The sequence below is a fragment of the Gouania willdenowi genome, chromosome 17 (assembly GCF_900634775.1).
Source record: "Gouania willdenowi chromosome 17, fGouWil2.1, whole genome shotgun sequence".
NCBI classification, from domain to species: domain Eukaryota; kingdom Metazoa; phylum Chordata; class Actinopteri; order Blenniiformes; family Gobiesocidae; genus Gouania; species Gouania willdenowi.
Genome location: NC_041060.1, coordinates 10,835,399 through 10,862,257, shown reverse-complemented (window position 1 = coordinate 10,862,257; position 26,859 = coordinate 10,835,399). Strand labels below are relative to the sequence as shown.

Genomic DNA, 26,859 nt, shown 5'->3' with positions numbered 1-26,859 from the left:
CCAGTTTGGTGACCAGTGTGTGGTTTAGGAATAATGGTGGTGGCTGTGAACAGAGGAAGAGGTGAGTGGAAATTCCATAAAACAGGTATTTGGGAACAACGTGTCTAAGGTTGAGCCCAGTATGAGTGTTATCCCACAGCCCAAGGCCAGTGCATCCATGACAAATGTATTTCCAAGTACCGCCACTGCAAAACCCAAGAGCCGCCCCCGGGCCCGAAGAAGCAGTCAGGCCAGCAGCAAGAGCAGGCAGCCTAAGGGCCCCCGGCGACCACCCCACGGCCAAGCAGTCCCCCGAACGCCCCCAAGATCCCAAGCCGAGAGGCAGCCATCGCCCCCCCATACACACCCGAGAAAGCCCCAAGGAGCCAAGGACCCAGCGCACCACGCCACTGATCCCACCCCCAACCCCCAGACCCCCCACCCCATCGACCCCCCCACCCCCCCACCCCACCCCCGCGCCCAACCCCCCGAGGGGAGGGCCCAGAGAACTCCCTGCCCGAGGCCCCAGCGGAGGAGCCGAAGCCCACACCCAGCAGACGACCAGAACCGCGCCGAACAGGCAGCCAGTGGGCACCCGCCGGCGAGCCCAGAGCCAGCAGGGGCCCGACCCCAGGCCAGAAGGACCCGGAACGGATGCAGCACCAGGAGCAGCCCGCCCAGGGAGGACGACCACACCCCAAGCCGCATAAGGCACCAGGGGGCCGCTGGGAGTCTCCCCGCCGGCCCCCAGGCACCCCAACCTAGCCCCCCACGGCGCCCAGATCACCCTTCACTGATGCCGCCCGCGCCACGAGCTTCAGTTTTTTTTTTTTTTTTAAAGCCAGGGCCCCCTCCAAGGGCCAAGCCAGACCGCCCCGCCGGGATGTGGCCCCCTATTCCGGCCCCCGACACCCTACCTCACGGGGCACTGCCCAAGCAGGGGCCGTACCAGTAGGTACGCAAGGGCGCGGCACGCGCCACCCGCCCCGAAAGACCCCCGCCAGGACCGGCCCGGCCAGCAGGCCAAGCACCCCGGGCCCCAGGAGCACCCCCCGGGACCAGGACCCCCCAAGGGCAAGCCCCCGGGCCAAGCCCCCCGGGACGCATCCCCCACCCCCGCCCGGGACCCGGCCACGGCCCAGCAGGACCGCACAGCCCCGGACAGCCCACGGCCAGCAGCCCAGGGCCCGCCGCCCCCCGGACAGCGCCAGCCACGGAGCAGCGCCCCCCGCCGGCCCGCGAGCAACCGGCGATCCCCACCGCGGGGACGGAGGCACCCCAATGGCACACATCAAGTGCGGGACAGCAGCCCCCAGCCAAAGATGCCCCGGACCCACCCACCAGTCCGCAAACGGCAGGATAGACCCACCAGGCGGCCGACAGCAACCTCCACCACCGGAACAGCTAGCGCCGCCCCCCAGTAAACAGCATCACCCCGAGGCGCCAAGCAACCCCGCCCCAACCCCGGCGAGGACACCAGCACACCCCCAGCACACCCACCCCCCAAACCGGCGAGGCAGGCCGCCCCGGGCCCGCACACCGCAGGGCCCGCCCCCAAGGCCACCAGGAGACGAAACAAGCACCCAGCCACACCCAAGGGGAGGAAGCACCCCCGCGCCCCACCAGGCCGACACCGCCCGGAAAGACCCCGCAAGGAGAGACCCCAGCAAAGCCCCCCTGAGACCCACCGCCACGCCCGACCGCACCATCCTGATGTATTTTTACTCTAAGCAGTGGCCCAGCCACCAACAGAGGAGCCAGGCCCCCACCGGAGAGGCCCAAATATGTGAACCAACCCACCACCCTGTTATGGTGCCTCTCCATTCCCCAATGGAGAGGCACTTCCCTATCCCCTGTGTGAATGTGTGTTTAGTGAATGTATGGGGTGTAATTAAAAGAAGGGGGAAGGAGGGGAGCGGTGCTCCCCATGCTGCCTCTGTGGATATATGTGTATGTGGTGTAATAGGCTGGAGGGTGTAGGTGAGTACACCCTCCGGGGGGTGGCATGTTGAAGTGCGATTAAAATTGGAGGGATTAGTATGGTAACTAGAGGTGGGAGTGCCGCCCCCACGCCACTACATAGTGACACAGGTGGCGGCCCCCTCCACCCCCAGTCCCACCATCTAGCCCCCCAAGGGTTGGGTATGGGTGTGTGGTGCATTATGTGAGTAGGAAATGTTATCACCTGATGTTTCAACTGTCAACTGTCAGTCTTCCTCAGAGGTGATTGCTATTGAGATCAGGAAGCAGAGCTTTAACATCAACACGAATGAGGGAACAATCTTACTCACCCACACATGAAAGCTGTCAGAAGATGCTTTGATGCTTTCCTTATGAAAGAAACATCAAAGCAAGTGCCAAGTCGGCAACAAAGTTTCAGGGTCACGGTGTGATTTTTTTCATGTTGTAACCTGCGTTTCCGAGGCACACTGAATGTACCATCACTGCTGCGCATTTTGTTTTGAACACAGACTGAAGCCGGGAAGCACATTTGTACCAAAAGTTATAAAAACACAGAGGTCAGCGAGAGCAGCAGCAGCAGCTATAGATGAGATTTATAACACATCTAAAAACTTTAAATCAGGCGTAGAAAGATGGTTAGCTTGACTAGTGGTTTGTAAAGAATGCCGTGGGGCTAAACCTTATACACAAACTGAGGGTTTCACTCTTATTGATACGGCGCCGCTGCTCCCCACGCCCCCACCCCGAGGGAGATTGGAATCAGAGCTCCAGCAAAACTGGTGAGAAAAGTATCAGAAATAATTTTGTCCAAGGCGGTACCCCCTCTACCTGTGATAAAGACATAACTGACCCCAGATCTGTTCTCAAAAGTGTATTTTATTTTATTCTTCAGTTTGTCTTATGGACATTAAATATGACTTAGTGAGGGTCTGTTTACAGCAGCTGTGACTGTTAAGTAATAGTTTGCATCTTTCTTTGCACTAACAGTTGTGAAAGACCTAATAGTGAAAGCCAAGAGCGAAGCGCAGTCTGTCCGTTTGTCTGTCCATCTGTCATTCTGTCAGTATGTTAGCAAGATAACGTGAAAAGGTATAAATTTGGATGACATTTTCAGGAAAATTGGTAAATGAAACAAGGAACAGGTGTGGTAAATGGCAGCTACTTATTTACTATTTACATTTTAGTATCATTTCTTTGCATCATGTTGAATCAAATCATATCACATTGTGTAGAATTGAATCGCCATCAAATCAACATCAAATCGTGACCAGGGGGTGAATCGTATTGCATCCTATCGCCAGGCGATTCAATGTATCGTATCGCCGATAGTGTATCGAGGTATGTATTGACTCATTGTCAGTGATGGAGATTCACTAGCCTACTCAACACATATACAACCTGTCATGTCAGGATTGGTTCATGCTTCAATTCTCCCTTACCAAAAAGAAGTATATCTGAAGTGCATTACTCTAAGTATACTTAATTAGAGTTTAAGTACATTTTGCTCAGTACACTTTTATTTACCAAGTACACTTAGGCAATATGTTGGCAGTATACTTCAAAATGTACTATTTCAATACTTATTTGGACTAAATTGGCTCAATTTCAGTTTACCAAAATCTTTATTTCAGACTGCAAGTAAACTTATAGGTTTACTAATACTATATTAGAATTAGTATTATACAATATAACCCATTTTAATTTAAATGAGCACTTTTTTATAATATACGCTGCAATATACTTTTAACTTGATTTGACAAAGACTTGTAAACTTAACTATCCTACCAATAGACCTGTGTTTGGTTTTTTTAATAAAAAAGTAAGAATTCACACAAAAAAAAAAGGGGTTGCGCTATAAAGCCATTATGGATGTGGGGAGAAAGGCTGCAATCTCTAAAATCAGCACATTCACAATGTACTTCATGGTACACTTAATAAGTATATCAAAAGTTTGAATGCAAGTATGAAGTAAATATACTTGTACTTTAATGTATACATTTCAGTGTACTGCAAGTACACTAAAGCGATGCGCTTTTAAGTATATCTCAATGTATACTTTTTAATTTTCAGTTTAAAATAAGTGTACTATAGACTTCTTTTTCATAAGGGTTAGCGTGATCCTACCATCCTTCCTTAAGTGGTTATTTGTGCTCATGTTGCCCCTGCCTTCTAATACCAGTCTAGTCAATCCACAACCTTTTGTAGAAATAAGCTTTCCAGTCAGAGGGGCATGTTGTTAAGCCTCAGTTGAGGATTAAACATGGATTTTTCTGTTATCCTGGATGTTGTAAATCTAATTTTGTGAAATACCTCCTTGGAGAATTGATTTGATCCAGGGTTTTAAATTCCACAGGTCGTCTTGTCCATTTCGGGGTGCATTGTGTGTTTCTGTGATGGTTTATCTGATTAAAGTGTAGTGTTGAAGTTTTTCTTATTTACATTTTTATATTGACCCTTCTCAAACAGGATTTAGTGGAATGACTAACTGTGGAAACCATTTGCTGCAGATGTGCAAAAAGTGCCTAAAGATAAAGGTAAAGCTCATTTTATTCCATGAGATCTTATCACTTTGTGGGTTTTTTTCAAGGTATAGAACAGCTACATTAGATCTACGGATTGGAGACATTGGAGGGTCCTTGAAATGAAGGGAAACTAGAAACTATACCGAGGGGTTGAAGAAAGAGGGGGAATGAGAGCGATCAAGGCGGGTTGGAGAGATGCTTTGAGGAGTAATGGTTGCCGGGAGACTGTTGTCAAGGAGACCATGAGTCCTAGAGTCCTGTGGCATCTTAAATGTCCTATGTATTTGTGAATATTTTAATCTAGAGGAGGGGGTTTTGAAAATAAATTGTATGTGTTTTTGTTGATTTGCATGATTAGGAAATGACTGCTGGGAACCTTGAGAAAAAGCTCTTCTGGAATTAAAACAAAAGGACTTTCAGAGATGCACAAATGAAATTGATTACATCTAAAGAGGTCAGGTAATGGAAATTATATGAGAGCAACACAAAAGAGGACAAAAACAAGAGTTCGTATATGGTAGAATTGGTTTCTGCAACATCATGTCAGTCCCTCAAATCGTGACGGATCCCCTCCCTCTTCCCTCTGTCTTTCTGTCTCTGACTCATTCTCTGAGCATTCACACTGTTATTTATCTGGAGAATGAATACGTCTCAAGAGCTGAGGAAGACAGAGGGAGTTTAATAGTTGTGAAAGGACCTATTGTGTGGCGCTGAGAGCCCTGAGCCCAACTTGCTTCTCACTTTTCTGACGGATCGTTTTCAGTCAACTCTCTCTGCACAGATAATGAGATGCAGATTTTTCCTGAGGTGTAGGCGTAAAGGTAGGCATGTCGGCAACAAGGTAATATTGATAAATTGGGCTCGACAAGGCAATGTGGAAGCTGCAGAGATGACAGCACTCACTGGTGCGGGCCAACCATACATGACATGCAGAGAGATGCATTAGCCGTATCCCAGGGGAATCCAAGGTCAGTGTCTCATGGGTACATTACGCCGATTACGCAATATACATGCATGAGGTATAATAACAATGGAACTAAATGAGAAGCGAGGATGAGGCCCCGCCCACAGACAACATTGCTCTGATATAGAGGAGCATTTGTGATTAAACCTGTTAACATGGCGCTAGGAGCTGTATGCATTTTCATTGGTGGCAGGTGAGAGGCAGATCAATGCAGATGACGCTTGTTATGCAAAAATATGACAGCAATGTATTACAGTCCAATGACATTGATTCTAGTGTTGGATACACAGTGTAGTCAAGCACGTTTTTTTGAAAAAAAATTGTTCAACCGTTTGCAGAGATGGCTTTTGACATGGTGAAAAAGAAATCAAACAGTGGCTACAAATTAGCCGATTTCCTGTGCTTATAACACATGACGGCAGTCATTTTTCAACTCCTCTTTTTTCCAAAATACTGGCATTTTCCTTAAATGATTACACAAAATGTCCCGAAATTAATTGAAATGTATCAAATAATTCAAGGCACACTGTGTAACATTTGGCCACTCAGGGCGCTAGACTGGTAACTTTCACGCAAGCGCCCCCTAGTGGCCACAAGCACCGCAGCACTGTCGCAAAAATCAACAAACAGCCAGCCTCCCTTGTCTTTTGATTGTGTATGCAGACAGTAGTTGACCTGTAACTTTGGGATAAGGATTGGCTCTGCGAATCCTCATCCCGAAGTTACAGATCTGACTTACCGACTTCCCTTACTAAAGAATCCATGTTTAACTGAACTATCGCGATGACTAGTGAACCATTAACCCATCATGAAACTACCATATTGTGGTGTTTTGGCTGTAAACAGATGCTAACTCGTTTCAGCTGCCCACAGCAATCGAGCCGGGTCAGGAAATGCCCGTATGTTGTGACGTCACGTGGGAACTATATACGTATATCCGAGCCTGTGGTCACGTGACTGCCGTAAATTGAAACTATCTCCGGGCGTTCTCCAGGTCACATGAAATGGTGAAAGACGGTTCGTCTCCTCAAAACTTATATAGTCGGTAATTCAAGAGGGAAGCCCCGTTCGGAGCACTGATAGTGTCAAGCGCTGCATATTGGCCTGAGGAATCATTTAAAATAACTCATATGGATCAAATGGTGTAAAAAAATTGAAAGCGAAGATCTTACAGGGAGTCAAGGGACATCATTTATATGTGAAAGTGCAAAGTGAGGCATGATTGTGCTTGTTTTGTTGCTACAAAATGAGTATAATGTGGTCACAAAAAAGCGTTTTGTGCACGTGACAGCTAAAAATGTTTTTCCATACCATGTTAGAGGCTTCATAGGTTTTCTTCCATTATACATCTTTTTTTTTCTCTTTTCTTTTTTAAAGCTTAATACAAGCCGTTTACACTTTGTGATCTCAACTTTCATTATTGTTAGAGAGCAAACACTGTTAGATCTGATTGTAACTATTGGAAAATAGAAAAAAGCAGCGCAGGGCAATAAATGGAATGTTTACTTGAAAAATACATTTTCCAATTAGTTGTGATCTATTTCAGTGTTATGTACAAATGTTGGTAAATACATCAATCTTAGAAAAGAATTAAAATCCTAACAGAATAACCAAACCAATAACACTTTAGTTTAAAGTGTTTTCTAATAGCTGTAATTCTCGAGACGATGTTGGCCTGAATAATTGATGTGCTGCCAAATTGCCAGAGAGATGCCAAGTTAAAAAAAAAAAAAAAAAACTAACTCATAATGAAATGTTTTTGGCAAGAACCATTAAAGGAACGATAACATTCATGACAACTAAAGGTTTTAAAACTCACACTCACCACGTGTCCCTGTGCATAATCATGAGCCTGTATTCACCTATTAAAACCTAATATAATACGCTCCATCATGTGTGAAGTAGATAAACTGGGTTTGATAAGTCTCTCTCACATCATCATTAAAAATAAAAAATAATGATTGTATGCATTTATGTGTTTGTAACATGGTTTTATGCAATGTTATGTTTTTTTGCTGTTACAGCATGGAGCAGAAATAAGACATGAAAGGATAATCCACTGAAATACTGTATGCAGCATTAAATATTCTATTCCAAACATAAATATCAGCACAATTCACAGGACAACAATACTTTAACCCTTAACCGTAATTTCTAAGAAAAACCTCAAAAATGAATGTATGTAATAAAGTGGGAGGGTTGCACAGTATCCAAAATGCTAGCAGATTTCTTTTATTTTTCAACGCTTCTATTTAGCAATGGTTGTTTTTGGATGTATTGAATTACCTTGCAGATATATATATATTTTTAAATTGTCCCATGAGCACAGGGATTCTTACAGAATACCATAAACTAGCCATGGGCAACTGGCAAAAACACAACAAATGAAAGAAAATATATTAAATGAAACTAAAAACACAGAAAAATAATAAAAACACAAAATGAGATATATACTAAATGACAATAAAAACACAAAATGATCACAAAAAACACAAAATTAGAGAAAAATATACTAAATGACACTAAAAACGCACAAAACGATGACAAAAACACACAAAAGAAGATAAAAATATTACTAAATGACACTAAAAACACACAACATCAAAGAAAATTATACTAAATTACAATAAAAACACACAAAATGAGAGAAAAACATTACTAAATGACACTAAAAACAAAGACAAACACAAAATGACACCAAAACATTACCGAAACACAAAATATACAAAGAAAAGCACAAGACAATAAAAACACATAAAACTATTAAAAAAATACACAAAATGAGAGCATATACTTAATGATACCAAAAAAACCAAACACAAATACACACAAAATGAGAGAAAAACACACAAGCATATTAGTCAGGTGGGTCTATATTCTAAATGCTAACATAAATGTTGATAACTCTGCCATAAACTATTCCACAGATGGAATTTATTCCACAGATTCTGTTTCCTCTGATGGCAGATGCATGACGTTGGAACGTTTCCCTGCTCTTTGTTGTTGTTCCTTCTCTGCTCACTCGCTGCGAGCCATTTCTCCCATTGTGGGGAATCTGCCAAGTGAAGCAGCTCCTCTGCTCTAATCAATGTCCGTCTCCAACACGCCTGACAAAGGATCAGCTCACTGATGCGGAGCTCAAGGATTTTCTAAAAGAATAGATTTCTGTGTTTCCCCTAAAATGAATTACAAAGATTAACTGTTTTTATTATTATTATCACTGCCCGTCGGAAGTATGCATTCATGTGGGAGAACAAGGGGTATATTTGCGGGTGCAAAATGTGGGTGCAATTTTCCTGGTTTAATCATATGGGACATGTGCATGATAAATGTGTTTTTTTTAACTCACAATTATATGTTTTTATTTGGTGTATTTTTCTGTAATGTATGTTTTTTTGGAGTCAATATGTGTATTTGTGTATCTTTCTCTTGTGTTTTGTGCATTTTCTTGTATAATTATTATTTTGTAGTGCAATTCTGCAGTCATTTTGTGTATTTTTTGTGTAAATATTTAGTTTTATGCATTTTTTTGTATAAATATTTAGTTTTGCGTATTTTGAGCCATTTTCATATTTTTGTTGTATTTTTCTGTAATGTATGTTTTTTTATTTTTCAGTTGTCTTTTTGTGCATTGTTTGTATAATTGTTTTTGGTTGCCATTGCAGTGTGTTTCTGGAGTCATTTTGTGTACTTTTTGTATAAATATTGTTTAGTTTTTTGTTTTATTTTACTCATTTAGTATATTTTTTATTATAAATAAATACTGTGTGTGTGTTCCCGTGAAATGTCTGAGACGCTGATAACCAAACTCCATAGACATTGTAGCGCCAATCAGAAAAACAACAAAACAGCGCAAAACTAAATGTAAAGCTTCAAACTACACGAGTGAGTAAGTAAATTAAAGTATTAACTATAAATCGGATGTCTTTTTTTAAAAACAAAAATCATTGTTTACCTTCGAACCGAGTGGTCAGAGCTTAACTTCCAACTGCGACACCACAGAGAATCCGCAGTTTTCCAGATGGAGTATTGAACGGGTTGAGTTCAATACCGACTCTAGTGAAACAGTGCGTTAGTGAGCAATTACACGGACAGTTATATGGTTTAAACAATGAGAAACTTGTCTGCAAAAGACTCACCAGTGGCTGACGTTTCAAATGACCTATTGAAAGAGCTCCCGTTTTTAAGACATGACGACAGCATGGCAGGCACAGAGATGGAGACGGAAGAGGAAGTGGAGTCCGTGACCCGTGACTTAAAGGAAGTTTGGGATCACGGGGATAATTTCAAACCATGAAATATTAACAAATAACTTTTAGCAGTACAAAAACGATTTTAATATTGACTTTTTTTTTTTTTTAACCCAAACAAACTGCGACACAGTGACGTCATGAACCCGGAACCAGAAGTTATGCGCTCACTACCGCGCTCATTACCGAGAGGGCCGTAATCTTAAAATGAACATTTTGATACACCAAATTACTCCAAAATAACGGATACACACTTTGGGCATTTGGAACCCGTTGACTAAGTTTCAGGTTGAACTCTTACCGCGTCGGGGAGATATTTGCTCCAAACACACACGCACACACAGACCTTTTTTGCTTTTATAGATAGATGTGAGCCAAAGGCTGCTCAGGTTTTTCAGTCTATAGCTATTATTCTACTGTGTTTTTTTTTTTTTTTTAACCATATTTTAACCTATTTTCGTCACTTTTTTTTCATCAAAATTCAATGCCTTTTCTCCACATTTGTTTCCACTTTAAAGACATTTTTAGCACTTATAAACCATTTTTCACCACTTTTCCACCTAATGTTGCATATGTCGACTAATTGTCATTTTGAACCTCATTTCATGTTTATTTTATTTTTTTTACAATTTAACCACATTCACCATCTGTCATGCCCATTATTTGCCAGTTGTAACTGGCAAATAATGGGCATAACTAAGCCAATAATGACACTTTGAAACCTTTTTACCACTTTTTCTGTCAATTTCTGTGGTTTATAAAATCCCATTTCACCGCCATTTTTGGTCACTTTTAACACATTTTATTTCTGATAAAAACAAAGATTTCCATCTTTAAGATGACTGAAAGAAATAATCATAAATGTCCCCCCTTATAGATGGCCCTGTCTCCACATGACTGTTGTTCAATGTTCATGTCTGTGTTCAACCACCTTCAGCTACAGTGAGGGTCCCTGGTCTCTGGAACCTTTATTTTGGGGGTCCCGGGCTGAGAAGGTTGAGAACCACTGGTTTAGACGAATGATTTATGATTTTTTTAGGACTTTTATGTTCATCCTATTTTGTTTTGCTCCACTGTAGTAGAGATATATAGGCCACAGAGGTTAAAAAAAAACAATAATAAATGTCCAGTCAGTGGCCCCTAGAGGAGAAAGTGAAAACAGCAGCACAGAAATGCATCATTCAACAATCAGCACCCAATTAGGAAGAACCATTCTTTTTTATTTAACTCTATGATCACATCTATCAATAACCTGATTACACAAAGGTTACAAAAAGGAGAAAATACTGAAAAATGGCTAAAATATCTGGTATTCATTCAAGGATGTCGCTGAACAGCTTCCTTTTCTTGGATTCTCCAGTTTGTATTTCCTGCCAGTGAGCGTGTCTGTGCACAAAGTGAGAAAGAGCAAAATTTGCCCACACGTGTCGGGCAAACTGATCGGACCTCAGCTGGTTTTCATTAGCAACTGGAAGAAGAGGAGAGACGACAATAATTGGAGGCTCCACCTGAGAGCGATGGTGAAATGAAATGAAATGAGTTTTAAAGTGAAAGGCTCCTGTGAGCATTACCCAGCTCCTGTGCGATGGTTTGCCTCTGATTGACCGACGCGCTGCTCCACACGGCTTCAAGTACCCGACTCCCCAACCTGGAGCAGGCCATGGGCACGTACTGACCCTGGGAGGTGGAACAACTCACCCATGAGTACGATATGGGGATATATATCATAGTACTTTATAAAAATCTATCGTACGACATACGACATACAGCCAATAGGACTCTTCAAGGAAAATAGCTGCAAATATGTCTAAAAAATGGAAGTGTTAATTTATCTCCTGCGGCTCTAGAAGGAATATTACTAGTTTTTTGATACACGTGTCAAACTCATGGCCCTTGGTCCAAAACCAGCCCTTTGGAGCATCCAGGAGAAAGTAAAAATTTGTGTTAAACTGTTGAAAAAAACTCAAAATTCATAAAAAATCCTTCAATTTTCCTCAAATTATTACATATAGTATTTCCCTTAATTAACTCATTCAGTGCCAGCCATTTTCAGAATTTCTACCCCCTCAGTGCAAGCCTTTTTTGAGTCTTTTGACTGATAATTAAACACCCACAGAATATTTTGTACTATGACAATCAAAATTCTGAAAAAATAATTTTGTTTTTATCGTGTTTTGTTCTTCTGTAATCCGCAGTTGAATAGAGGCAAGTTTCACACAAATCGTTTGTGACAAAAACTGAGAAAAAAAGCTTTTTCTGAAGGAATATTACTAATATTCCTTAATTGAGAAGTACCATTATTTTGGGATATATATATACATATACATATATACACACACATTTTTTTAGTTTATTTTTAATTATAAAAAATATATAATAAATAGCAATTTTCCATTAATTTCATGCCATTCTAGGAAGAAATACTATATTGGGATAAATATAGTTATTAGGATATAAATCTAGCTATATCGTGATATATAAAACTTTCATCCATATGGCACAGCACTACCCATGAGGATAACTCTGTGATTTCCACCTTTTCATTATGTGTTGAAATGAAATAAAACCACTGACCTCGAGCCTCTTCAGGATCTTTCCCCTGCCTTTGTCGCTGCATGTGGTGATGAGGGCCTGCAGGACGTGGCTTCCTGAAGGGTCCGACGCCATTGTTAGGAGGTCGGCTGGGCTGAGGGACCGGAGGCTGCTGAGGAGGAGCGAGCGCTCACTGAATTTGGCCAGTGCCTGGACCAACCGGGAGCCATGGTAGCAGATGGACGTCAGCGGGACCTGGAAATACCCAGGAAGTGTCACACTGATCCTGCTGCTGTGATAAACACTTAAATCCCATTGTGCTGCACTGCTGATACATCACTGACTTAAAGGGGACATATCATGGTTTTAAATCCTTCCTTTTTACATATAAATCATACAGTTGTGGTCTATATAAAGCGTAACTGCAATGCTTGGGTCTGAATTCCTCATTATTATAGCTCCACAGGCCCCTTTTCTACCCCTTTTCTGATGTGCTTCTGAGAGCAACTCGTTTTGGTGCGGTCTCTTTAAATGCAAATGAGACACTCCATACCCCGCCCCCTCTCGGTTCAACTCCACCCTGTTTGGCCATTTTTGTAGTTTGATAGAAGAGATACGGCTATGTAGCGGTGCATAAACTTTTTATTCAGAGGTTATTTACAAAATGTCAACAACAGAAGACTTGTCCATCCAGCCTTACATGTTCGAGCCAGAGTCGGACCCGGCGGAGCGAGATGAAAATGAAGATGATGAACCTGCAGAACCCTAACAAGTGAGCTAACACAAGCACCGAGCTAACGCTAGCGCCAAGCTAACGTCACGAAATGCATTTTAATACAGTCTTTTCAAAGACAAAAACGTCAAAATGAAATGACTAATGAAAACTTTAGACTTAAATTAAATCACGTAGGCCATATCATCAAGGATCTAAAACGAGCACACAGCGCTAACATATGAAGTCTGAAGACGGTGCAACTGCTAATGCTAACAAAACAATGACAGGGACGTCTTATCATCACACTTTTTAGCGTTATTTACAGCTTACCGAAGTGCTCTGTTCATCGTCTCCAAAGATAGAAGGAATTGAACCCTCAATCAGACAAAGTCTTTCAGCAAATCTTTCTTTATACTGGTGGAGGTTGCTGAAGCAGTCATCCTTGAAGTGCTTCTTGCACACAAAAATGACCTTACCCACAGATGTGGGTACATTTCTATAAAAAATAAAACTCAACCAGGCACTTTGAAAAGGTTCTGATGCTGGGAAACGGTGTAATGAAGTGTGTGGGTTACTACATCCAACAACCGAACATTTTGACTTATCCTCTCGTAACTTCTGCATCCTTGAGCTTGGACTACAAAATCACAGCGAGAAATAAAAATGGCGGATTGCTCGAAGTGTTGGACCTGGAGTCGATGTACTAATTTGGCAGTTCCGCTGCAAATACTGTGACGTTATTGTTCAAAAAACGTAAGAGAATAGAAAAATCAAAACAGATTGAAAAATATGACCAAAACAGAATATAAAGATATCTACGGAGCACCTGAAGAGACTAATTTGATTTTTTCTGTACTTCTAAACACTCTAAATATACAACAAAATGCATTTAAGGGCTAAAAAAGTGGATTTAGCATGATATGTTCATGAATGTTTCACCTCTGTGTCTGTGCTGCCATCTGCTGTCTGAGACTGGTAATACACCTCATAGGTGAGCAGGGACATGAAGAGAGGCAGGCAGGCCACATGTCTAGAGCCAGGCTCAGCGCAGTGGAAAGCCTGGAATATGGTTTAATAACACACACATACATTAAGTAATGCTGTGAGAAGCTGAGTGGTTCCCAACCACTTTTGGATCGTGACCCCATTTTGATATCAAGAATTTCTGGTGACCCTAAGTATAAAAAAAGATCTCCTAGAATTAGTTTTTCATCAAGTTTGTTATACTGTATTTAAAAATACAGAGTTGCCAGTATTAATAAGAAGTTGTGCCAGCTCAGATATGTATAAAATTATTATTTTTAACTAGATTTATACTTGACAAAGTGAAAGTATAGAATACAGTTGTTTAAGATTGTATGTTGTTTAAATTTGTAAAAGAATAATAATTAAAAAATGAAAAAAAAAAAAAATTGTAATCAGTCACCTAATTTGTTTTTTTTAAATCAATTACCGGTACCAGACATTTCAGGCGACCCCTTTTAAACTCCAGGCGACCCCACATGGGGTCACGATCTCAAGGTTGAAAAACACTGAAGTAGCTGCTTTACACCATCAGTTTTACTCCTAATGTGGAAAAATAAATACAAACAGGAAGGATGGAGTGAAGCAGATATCTATCCATACAGGAACAACATGTTGTCATCCTCATTAAAGTTACCAAAATCATGTTTTTACCATTTTGAGATTTTATGTGCAATTCATTTATTTTTAAAATATTTTTAACTATATATATATTCAAAATATATGAAAAAAAAATTTTACAATATAAAAGTAGATTATTTAGGCAATAAAACTAAAAAAAAAAAGACTAGCACTTTAATCGAGTGCATCCGTGATTATTGATGAGTATGTTAGACTGGGGGAAGGTCAAGGGTCTTTGTATTTGGAACTCTACCTGTAAATATGACTCCCCTAATTTAAAGAAAACATTATACAACTCACTTGGAGAAGGCACTGGATCAATGGGGTTTGTTTCTCCACATTCTGTGCACAGCTTTCAGCCAGCTGGACGATCACACCCATGTGACCCGCAGCCAAGATGGCCTCCACGCCCTGGATTAGCTCGTCAAACAGCGTCAGGAACTGTAGTGAAATAAAAAAGATTAGAGAAAATGATAGTATTTGCTAGCTTTAGCTTCATTTACACGTGTGAATTGTCATGTAACAAATTCAACCTTAGTGAATTCAGACAGTTACAATCTTACCATGAGAGGTGGAAGAATTCAGTTTATTATTACATTATTTATGCAGAACAATTTAGAGGTGACAAAATCTGTTAATGCTAACCATGTGCAATAGGGCTATGTGCAATAATATTAGCAATGTGACTATAAACACAAATTAATGCTAACCATGTGTAATAGGGCTATGTGCAATAATATGAGCATTTTAACTATAAATGCATCTGTTAATGCTAACCATGTGCAATAGGGCGATGTGCAATAATATTAGCAATGTGACTATAAACACATCTATTAATGCTAACCATATACAATAGGGCTATGTGCAATAATATTAGCACTGTAACTATAGACACATAAATTAATGCTTACCATGTGCAATAGGGCTATGTGCAATAATATTAGCATTTTAACTATAAACATCTATTAATGCTCATCATGTGTAATAGGGCTATGTGCAAAAATATTAGCACTGTAACTATAAACACATCTATTAATGCTAACCATGTGCTATAGGGCTATGTGGAATAATATTAGCATTTTAACTATAACACATCTATTAATGCTAACCATGTGCATACGGGTTATGTGCAAGAATATTAGCATTTTAACTATAACACATCTATTAATGCTAACCATGTGCATAAGGGTAATGTGCAACAATATTAGCATTTTAACTATAAACACATCTATTAATGCTAATCATGTGTATTAGGGCTATGTGCAATAATAGCATTTTAACTATAAACACATCTATTAATGCTAACCATGTGCAATAGGGCTATGTGCAATAATATCATTTTAACAAAACACATCTCTTAATGCTAACCATGTGCTATAGAGCTATGTGCAATAATATTAGCATTATAACTATAACACATCTATTAATGCTAACCATGTGCATAAGGGTTATGCGCAATATTAGCATTTTAACTATAAACGCATCTATTAATGCTCACCATGTGCAATAGGGCTATGTGCAATAATAGCATTTAACTAACAACTAACCAGACCAAGGGTGGTGTGCAATCATTTTAGCACTAACCAAAGTTATAACCAAGGTGCAATTTCTTATTTAAGACAAAATATTATCACATTTATACTTTAGCACTAAAGCACTTTATCGTCTGCCTTATATTTAGCAGCATTGGTCACTTTATTTCTAGTCTGTCCTATGAGCTAAATGTTGTATTTCAATCTTGGTATTTTATTGTACTGTCCATACTGTCTGATTTAGGTGTTGTTCATGTTTTGTTTGACTTGTCTGGATATGTCACATTACCAGTTTGTACGGGGCTGCTGCTGCTGTCAGCCTCTGTATTGGAAAGTTGGCGATAGGATGGAGAGCCAGGTTGACCAGCTGACCCCTGACATGGTTCTTGTAGATGTCCCTGAGGAGCGGTTTGTGAGCCAGCTGTATGATGGTCTCTATCAGGTGACTGGAGGCCTGATCTTTTAGGAAGACCAATAATGGGCTGGAAAAAGATTAAAAGAAAGAACATACTGTATACTGTACTTGAGTAAGTATGTTAGAAATGTATCGATACAGCACAATGAATAAATGAGTTCATGGACACTAACCTGACTCCTGGGGCAGCGTTACGACTGGTCAGGAACTCCATGATGTGTTTGAGGAGTTTTCTGCACAGTTTGGGACGTTTTCGGTGACACACATTCAGCATGGTCTGAAACACTGTGCTGGCAACGGCATTGGTTACGCTGACTGCACAAACAATGAGGGAAAGAAACCATACATGTACGGTAATATCCCTTGGCACAGAACAACGGAAATCAACACACCATAACATCTTTAAAAAACACTTTTTTAAACATTTAAGAACTTTACCAATAAAATGTAAAAACATTACTAATAAAATGAAAAAACATTACTAATAAAATTTGAAAATTTTATTATTAAATAAAAAAAGTTTCGAATAAAAATACAAAACTTTACTAATAGAAGATTAAAAACTTTACTTGTAAAAATGTTGAAACTTAAAACGTGAAAAGGTTGCTAATAAAAATTAAAAACTTAAAAAATAAAATGTAAATTCTATAATGTAAATTCTAAACTTACAAATACAAATTCAAAATGTACTAATAAAAATTCAAAATTGTAATAATTAAATTTAAAAACTTGAAAAATAAAATATAAAAACTTGAAAAATAAAATATAAAAACTTTCCTAAAAAATTTTTAAAACTTTACTAATGAAATTTAAAAATGTGAATAATAAAAAATAAAAACTTTGCTTAGGAAATTGAAAAATAAATAAAATGTAAAAAATTATGATAATTAAATAAAATTGAAAAAACTTTATTAACAAAATTTAAAACCCTTAATAATAAAACATTATCACATGTCTGAGGCTTTGGGATAAATTACGCTGTGACATAAATTAGAAATGTTTGCTTCCACCAAATAGCTCTGTCACATTTTTAAGCACACACTCACACTCTGTCTTCACTTTTCTCCTCCTAGTGTGTGAGCGTTGGGATGTTTCACCCCTTAATATTATCTCTACATATGTCACATGTACATACAGTTGTGTTCAAAATTATTCAACCCCCACTGCAGTGAAGTGTTTTAGCAAGTTTTAAATTTATTTTTATCTTGTTTTTAATCAGATCAAATAAGGACTTGTAATATAAACAAATTCCATTTAAATTACAACCATTTTTTGTTATATACCAAAAAATTTCTTTTTTGTGATTTCCTCACTGACAAAATTATTCAACCCCCTAAAGATTTGACCCCGTAAAGACCACTCTTTAGAACAGAGGTTTCAATCAGGTGTTAAAAACACCTGTAGATGTGAACAGAACCATAACGAACAACAATTCAGCAGATTTGAAAGGCCTGCAATGCTCGGCTCCTTCTAGACAGTCAATGGTGTCTTTGTAACATGGTGAAGCCCAGGAAATGGTCAAAGAAGTCAAGAGAGGAGGCAATTCCTCTTCATAAGCAAGGACATGGATATAAAAAGATCGTAAATACATTAAACATTTCAAGAGATACAATTGGAAGCATAATTTGCAAAGGCACAGTGGAAACGCTACCTGGACGCGGCAGAAAGAGGACGCTGTCGGCAACTGCTGTCTGGGACCTGAAGCGAAAAGTGGAGAAAAATCCCCGGGTGACAGCTGAGGAACTGTGACAGGACTTGTCAGAGGGAAGGTACCCAAGTTTTGGCCCAGACAATAAGGCACACGCTGCGAAATGAAGGCCTCTGTGCCAGAACTCCCAGGCACACCCCCCTGCTGACTCCAAAGCACAAGAAAAGTGGACTCCAGTATGCCAAAAACCTCATGGACAAGCCACAAAGGTTTTGAGATACTGTTCTCTAAAGCGACGAGACAAAATTGGAATTATTTGGGCCTATGGATCGACAATATGTCAGGAGGAGGAGGAAAAATAAGCCCAATAAAGAAAAGAACACGTTGCCTACTGTGAAGCATGGTGGGGGGTCAGTCATGTTCTGGGGCTGTTTTGCTTCTTCAGGTACAGAGCTTGGTTGCAGACGAAGGGCTGGAAGATTCTGGAGTGGCCATCACAATCGCCTAACTTAAATCCCAGAGAACAGTGATTCTCAACTGGTCTCACCCTGGGACCCACATTTCACCACAGTCATCACTTGCGACTCACCTTTTTTTTTTTTTTTTTTTTTTAAATTCAACCAACCAAATTTAGTTTTTCAAAAATAGCTCTTGACAACACACATATAATCTTTTTTAAAACATAAATCTATATATTTTCCTGTGCAACATGAATTTAACAGCATGCCGGTCAAAAGAAAAGTTTCTATCAAAATAAAAGACAAGTCCAACATGAGAGACATTAACTAGGCTATTTATTTATTTTTGACAAGCTGTCCGCGACCCACCCAGTACAGGTCTGCGACCCACTTTTGGGTCCCGACCCATTAGTTGAGAATCGCTGTCATAGAAAATCTCTGAATTTGAAGAAGGCAGTTGCAGCATGCAAGCCCAAGAATGTCAATGAACTGGAGAAAAGTTACCAGTAGATCGCTGCAAGAAACTTGTATGTGACTAAAGGGTTGAATAATTTGGTCAATGAGGTAATCACAAAAAGGACAATTGTTGGTATATTCCCAAAAAAAAAAAATGTTGTAATTTAAGTTTCCTTTAAGTCCTTATTTGATCTGATTATAAACAAGATAAAGAATAAATGTCAGACTGGCTAAAACATTTTACTGCAGTGGGGGATGAATAACTTTGAACACAACTGTATATCTTTGCACTACTAAAGTCCACCATCCCCGTATATACTGTAGTGTTTACCTATGATGGCATCTGCAGACAAGGGAAAAAAAACACTTAAAAGTTTTTTTTAAATTTACACCAGATTTAAGTTGTTTTAACAATATCAAGAATTTTTTCAATGTAAAGCGACTTTTCAGTGTTTCCATCATTCTTTCAGTTAAATCCTTTGAGATTAGGATTAAAAACAAAACAAAATAACAGAATTTTTAAGTATTTGTGACGCATATTTCTTTTTTTTTTTTTAAGGATTTTTTTGGCTCTAGTGGCCTTTATATGACAGTTGCTTGACAGGAGGGGGGTGAGAGAGAGCAGGGAATGACACGCAGGAAAGGGTCCGAGGCCGGGAATCGAACCTGGACCCGCTGCAGGTGAGGAGCTACAGCCTCCGTACATGGGGCGGGCGCTCAACCCACTGAGCTACACACCGCCCCGTTGTGACGCATATTTCTGTCACGGCCTGGGTTTGTTTGGGGTATTTATACTGTCTTGGGTTGGTAGTTGGTATCTCCTGTAGTCAGAAAATTGTATCTAACATGTCAACTGGTCAAAACACGAGTCATTGCAGGCTTGTGTCACAAAACGCTGTCCACTAGTGTCATTATTAAGTAGGATGACACGGCAATAATACCTTACACAGCCAAGACGTGAACTTCCACCTTCTGCTGAAGAAACAACAGATACAAAATGATCAAGTTTTAAATGATAAAGGTAAATTAATGTGTTTTAGCTGTCTGAGGATCACACACTAACACACACACACACGCACACGTACGCGCACACGCACATGCACACACTTTCAAAGCAATTCAATTAAATAATACTGGCAAAAGCTCAATGTAAGGGTTCCTGCAGTGGCTAATTTCTCCACTTCTCTTTAAGAGTAATTCTCTGCAATTTAAAGCCTCCATCAGAGTAGAGAGAGAGAGAGAGAGAGAGAGAGAGAGAGAGAGAGAGAGAGAGAGCATATGTTAAAAGACAAAACAGGATATTTCCTCTCGTGCCTGAGCCAATGCAATCGCCTTAAAGTCAACTGGAGTTTTTCCTGCAGTGTCAGCATTTTCCTTGAGGTCGTCCATTGATTTTTATTCATTTTTTGTTCTTGCACAGCTTCATTGTACTGTATAAACTGTGAACCCAATCTCCATCACATTTGGTTTTGAAAAGCCGTCCTTGGGCACATTCTCGTCAGTGAAGCCTCACAGGAAGTGTCAATAAAAACTAAAAATGGGTTTAAAAATCATCTTGTGACACAAACACTCAGTGCTTATTTCCCCTCTGCCACTCCTTTCCCAGCAAACCCACACTTTAAACTAATCCATCTGATTGAATACATTAATAACAGCAGAGCTAAAAGCAACACATATTCACACATTATTTGTGCGAGGGCTAAGAAACAAAGTATTTTAGGATGACAAGCTTCTGAAGAGAAATCCACTCCATTATTCCTGCTAATCATGTTCAGGATTGAAAGGGCTGGACATGATCTCTTCTTTATCAATGGGAAAGTCCAGTACAGACTGGAAATGTCCTCGGACAATGAAACCAGCCCTAAACCAGCTTAATTAATGATCTGAGTTCATTTTTATTAGAGACATGAACACAAACAGCAGTGTATTTACCACAATGAGAAAATAATAATAACTAGAATATTTGCATTTCCTGAAGAAAATGCAAGTGAGGATGCAGGTGCTGGCACGAGTTGCACTGCTTTAGCTTAGCATTAGCCTAGAATTAGTTAAGGTTGAAATGGGTTGAAAAGATTAAAAAAAATGAAATTGGTTGGAAAAAGTTTTTTTTTTTAAAGTTGAAAGAGGTTGAAAAACTTTTTTTTAAAAAAGTTGAAATCGCTTGAAGAATGGCTGGGGGTGAAGGGGTTAAAAGTTGAAAAAGATTAAATGTCCAATAAAAATGTATGGGAAAAAAATGAAATAAGTCAAAAAGTTTAAAAGTTAGAAATTATAAAAAAATACAAGCATAAATCTCTATAACTTTCAGAATATTTTGATAGCTTAATTGTCAAAATCTGACCAACGGTGTTGGAGGAGTTAACGCAGACAGAGGAAAAAACACATGTCTCCTGCATCCTCACTATTGTTATCCGTTTTTTCTAATAATAATTAAAAAATACCAAAAAAAAAAAAAAGCAAAGAGAGAATAAATGGTTACAAAATCCTGAGAGTGAAGCCTGTACATGTTCAAAAAAGAGTAGGAGGAAGTATTACCTTATGTGATCCTACCCATTGAAATATCTAAAACTCTACTTTATTTTGACCGTGGCTCAGGTGGTAGAGGGGTCATCTTCTGATTGAGAGGTTGGGGGTTTGATCCCAGTCCAAACCTTGCTTTAAATTCAGAATCTTTTTTTATTTCCACAAACGAACTGTTCCACAACCTGGTACCGCTTACTGACAAGCAGACACACAAATGTTTTTTTTTTTTTTTTGTCATTTGGTCTCGTAAGTTATAAGTCTAAGTCTCAGCCTTTTCATTAAATAGTTTCTGAATCATTTTTGGGAAAAGATTTTTTTGTGTGCTTTAAATACTATTTGACTTCTTTGAAAAGCTACATTTTCTGCTAATGTGGATAATTTGTATTTAGTGAATAGCGGCTCGGTGTGGTCCAAATACTGTTTCCTGCTTTAACGACATAAAGTATTGCTCCTTTTTGAAGTGAAACTAATGATTGTAATCTTGTTTTGTAGTTTTTTTCCCAAACTTCTGCACAGTGTGTGAGACATGGTAATACTATTGTACAATAAAGTGTGTGGCGTGCGCTCTCATTTAAAGCATGTCTTGCTCTGTTGAGCACAGCTATACTTTTTGAAATGTTCTATAACAATAGGAAATCTAAATCAGAGTATTGCAGCCTACAAAGGGTGCTCAGCACTGATGACTCACGGTTCACATTCTCCATCAACGTCTCCGTCAGGCTTCTCAGCTCGAACCAGAATGAGGTGGGAGTCTCAAAATCAGTGAGTTGAGGAGCGGCGCTGCGCTCCTTTGCACCTGGTTTAAAATTAAAAAAAAGATGGCATTAAAAAAGGCGGCTGTTAAATGTGCCACGAAAGTTCAACAATCGTTAAAAAGCCTCAGGGAGACAAAGGCTCCACTTCTGTTTTAGAGAGACGAGCTTCTTTCTGATAAATGCTTATTACAATTAATTCCTGCAATTTATTTCAAGATTTTGATTCTTTTATACATATAACATTTAAACTTCGGTTCCTGGGGACGTAAGTTATCAAGATTCAAGATATATCAAGATTTAAATTTTGCAAAATTTTGCCTGTGAAGATTAATTTTATTTTGTAGCTTAATTTGAATAAAAAATACTCGTTTTAGGAGTCGCTGCTTTGGCTACTTCTCAGAACAGCATGAAAAGTTAGATGTTTGTTCATAAATGTGCCCCTGTGGCATTTTGCATCAGCAAATTTAACTCAGAATTGTCTTTCTGGTAAGACTTTATTGAGTTACAAATATTGAGATTTGTATAGTTTATATCGCCATTTTGAGAGAAAAAAAATCCAGATATGAGTTTTGGTCTATTGGTGCATTAAACTCACATATGTTCATTTTAGAGCTGGAAACTTTGAAAGTCAGTCCACATTCAAGTTTCCAGAAGCAGAAAATATTCTAAGGCATCAAAATCCCTTAGTCAGTTTGACTTCCTGATAAGTACATACTATATTTTATGGTCATAAAACTTCAAACACAAAAAAAAAAAGTTTATGCTTCAAAATGTTAGTCTTACAGGAAAAAAGCTTAGCAAATAAGAATATAATCTGTGATATAATGAAAAAAATATTTTTAACAAATTGCAATAATTGCGGTAACATATGCATAGCACATAAATGCCCGGTCACTAGATGTCAGTGAACTAGGAGTGTGACGATATCTCGATGTTTTTCCGCACGATCGATTATCAATATGCTCCCGCTAAATATCATGAAAAAAATTAAATTTTTCTTTTTTGAAATTTTTTTTTTTTTTTTTAAACCTTTTCTGTTTTTTCACTAAAATGTACAGGTACGTCTTCACAGAAATTCTGTCACTGTTTGTTGAAGGAACCAATATATTGTTTACTGGAATATTGCACTATAATGGTGTCACTGGTTCATTTACATTGGTATGTTGACACTTATTTACAGAAATGTTGCACTAAAATAGTGTCATTGTTCATAGGACACTTTTTGTCTTTCAGAGATATAAAATAAAAATTTTATTTTTTCACTTAATCTTTTTTTTTCTGATGTCATTGATTGTCACAGATTGATTTCTGACCAATATATCGATAATCGCAGTATCGTCATATCGTGAGATAATCGTTATCGTGAGCTTTGTATCGCATACCGTATCGTGAGGTACCCAGAGGTTCCCACCCCTACAATGAACCACATCAGACCTTGTTAAACTACCTCACTACTAAATGCATTTTAGCTTGGAAGTTAATTGCACTTTATTTTCATAAAACATACTGGGCACTTTAAAAAAAAAAAAAAAAGAATTTAAGAATTTAACATAATCAGAATCTGTTGTAGAATAAAAAAATTAACTTTATTGAAAAATGTAATTTGGCAGTTTGATAAACATACCACTTGTTTTGATATTGGTAGTTAAACTACAGTTAGTTACCATTTACTTGTTCTCGCAAGTTAAAAAAAATTTGTGAATCGTATTGTCAGCCTCATGGCAATGTACACCCCTACCTCAAACCAGCAAACACATTTTTTTTAAAGTTCATGCTTCAACGTGTTAGTCTCACAGGAAAAAAGCAAAGAAAAAATCCAGCACATTCCCATGATGCTAAAATCTGTATTTGGGACAGTTTTGGTCTCTTTTACCTGCACGGGCCTCTGTACGAGGTGGTCCGATGCAGCCTCCAAGAACATGCAGGAGTGTGCGGACGACGTGTGAGCCGTGAACGTGCGTTATAAACTCTGCGGCGTGGTCTCGCACTGCACGGCTTAGCGACAACACCTGGACCTCCAACAAGCTGGACATCTCCTCCTCTTCCTCAGTGCAGGCAGAGGACTCTGAGAAAAACAAGCACACAAATAAATAAAGATAAGAAGTTTGAATCTTCATTAAACCTCATTCTGAATCTGTGGCATCAACCTACCCGTCCACCTGGACATCTGTCTGACTGCGCTCTCCACCACGTGTCCCCCACATCGGTCACAAGAAGCCACCTGAAAACCTGAGCCCGTTTCTCCTCCGAGTTCAGCCAACACTTCTCCCACCTGTTCGAGGTTGGACATGGGGAGCAGCCGCTGTAGAGTAATACTTCCTGTCTGGTCCGTGGTCACCAAGGGGGCTTTCCCCTTCACCTCTGACAGGACGTTGCCCACAAACATCTCTAAGGACAAAAAGGAGAGATAAAACACAGGTGAGAAGGAAGCAGAAAAGGCAGAGCAACCTTTAAGGTACATGTTTGTCTACAATACAGTGTGGATGCCTTAGCCAGTGGTTCTCAAACTTTTCAGCCAGCAACCCCCAAAATAAAGGTTCCAGAGACCGGGTACCCCCACTGTAGCTGAAGGTGGTTCAACACAGACATGAACATTCAAGAACAGTCATGTGGAGACAGGGCCATCTATAAGGGGGAATAAAGGGGAGAGCTTTATGGGGTCCATCCATAAAATCAGCAAAATGATGGTCCACTGTTCTATGAATCTGTGATAAACACATTTATTTATTTATCTGAATAAAATCCACTGTTATCTAGGAGATGATTATTATTTGGGCCATACTATACAAATGTAAATCCTTGTTTAAATCAGAAACATAATGGGTTAAAAGTGATCAAAAATGGTGGAAAAAGCTGTGAAATGGGATTTTGAAAACCTCAGAAGTTGGTTAAAAGTAGCATATTAGAGTGGCCAAAAACAAACAGAAAAAGTGGTAAAAACGGATTCAAAGTGTCAATATCGGAACAATTAGTTTAAACTGGCCAATAAGGGGCATGATAAATTGTGAATGTGGTTAAAGTGGCAAAAATAAGCGTGAAATATGTTGAAAAGAAGTGACAATAATGTTTCAACATATGCGACATTAGCTGGGAAAAGTGGTGGAAAGGGTTTAAGTGCTGAAAATGTCTTGAAAGTGGAACAAATGTGCAAACAAGGCATTGAAATTTGATAATATAGCAAACACGTGTTAAAAAGAGCTAAAATATGGCAAGAAAAAGTGATGAAAAAAGGTTAAAATATGGCAAGTTTGGTGGAGATGCATCTGACGACCCATTCCCAGTGTCTCACGACCTCAAATGGGGTCCTGACCCCAAGGTTGAGAACCTCTGGCCTAAGATAGCGTAGCATAGCAGAAACAACTCACCTTTCTCCTCATCGTCATCAAAACCCTCACTGAGTCTTTCTCCAACACGGCGGAAATATCCCACACTGAGGGGGTCGAGTCGTTTCCTTCCTTCTTCCTGACTTTTCTGTTCTTCTTCACTTTCCTTCTTCTTCTCTCCTCTTCCTCCATCTTCACCATTGGACTTTCTCTTCTTTCCTTCTACTTGCTGCTGCTTCTTCTTTTTCTCCATTTTTGCACGCTTTGAATAACATGCAGGTTATGGATAAAGGGCTGAGGGTCAGATAAGCAGCTTTGTCTGTTTATCTTCTTACTGAAGTGAAAAGACCAAATTAAACACAGTGACATTTATAACTGATAATTCTTTATTTAACTTATTGATTATTTAAAAGGAACAATGAACATTAATAAACAGACATGCTGTAAATGAGGCAGAGTTAGCCGAAAGAGGCTAGTTTTCATCTGGTGACACTGACTAGATCTTAAAAGGTAAAGTAAAAATGTAAAAGGTATTAAAATACAATACAATACTCTCAGAATTACCACACAGTAAACAGGAACACAGTTCAAACAAAACAGTTAATCCATACTTAACACAAGAGAAACAAACAATGTACAAAAATCAATATATAATATAATTTGAGATTTAAAAAAAAAAAAAAATGACTTGATGTTTTATCTTTGAAAATGTAAAAATTGCCTACAACATACCACATATATTTCAGTCCAAAATGTCATTATTTTTTTCTAAATTGTTTCATTTCACTATTAGGGCTGCAATTGTGATAAAAATGTACATAAACTTATCAGGTTATCAAAAAAAAAAAAAAAAAAAAAAAATGTCCTAAACGGTGTTTCTGGGTTATTTTCTGTCACCAAAATACAGTTGTTGTGGTTTTTTTCTCAATGTGAAAGAAGACTGAAAATATGCAAATTTGTCAACATAAAAGGTTATAAAAAAGTATGAAAATTTCATTTCGATAACATTTTAAAGATTTAAAATCTCATCTTACATCATGAGAGTAATTAACGTAATGGCAAGATAAGTAATTACAAGAGCAGAAAACGACTTCGATTTTCAACCCCTAAATAAAGGACTATTTGTTACCAATTTTGCTGAAAAATGTATATGCTAATCTCCTGTGTTTAACAATCACTTA

General features: G+C 39.0%; 1 protein-coding gene across 3 annotated transcripts in view; it reads right to left on the bottom strand.

Moving 5' to 3' along the window:
- Positions 1-10,876: 10,876 nt before the first annotated feature.
- nop9 (NOP9 nucleolar protein) overlaps positions 10,877-26,859 on the bottom strand; it is a 36,171-nt gene continuing 20,188 nt past the window's right edge. The window contains exons 4-14 of one of the 3 annotated variants that reach the window (XM_028472199.1): positions 25,721-26,012; positions 24,507-24,743; positions 24,229-24,420; positions 22,289-22,396; positions 16,689-16,830; positions 16,390-16,582; positions 14,869-15,009; positions 13,864-13,983; positions 12,252-12,464; positions 11,249-11,354; positions 10,877-11,145 (exon numbers count right to left, since the gene is read on the bottom strand). In XM_028472199.1, coding sequence (XP_028328000.1) covers positions 10,991-11,145; positions 11,249-11,354; positions 12,252-12,464; positions 13,864-13,983; positions 14,869-15,009; positions 16,390-16,582; positions 16,689-16,830; positions 22,289-22,396; positions 24,229-24,420; positions 24,507-24,743; positions 25,721-25,931 — 1,818 coding nt within the window. In that variant the 5' untranslated portion in view covers positions 25,932-26,012 and the 3' untranslated portion in view covers positions 10,877-10,990. The remainder of the gene's footprint in view (positions 11,146-11,248; positions 11,355-12,251; positions 12,465-13,863; positions 13,984-14,868; positions 15,010-16,389; positions 16,583-16,688; positions 16,831-22,288; positions 22,397-24,228; positions 24,421-24,506; positions 24,744-25,720; positions 26,013-26,859) is intronic. The other 2 variants (XM_028472200.1, XM_028472201.1) reach the window with 2 other exon arrangements.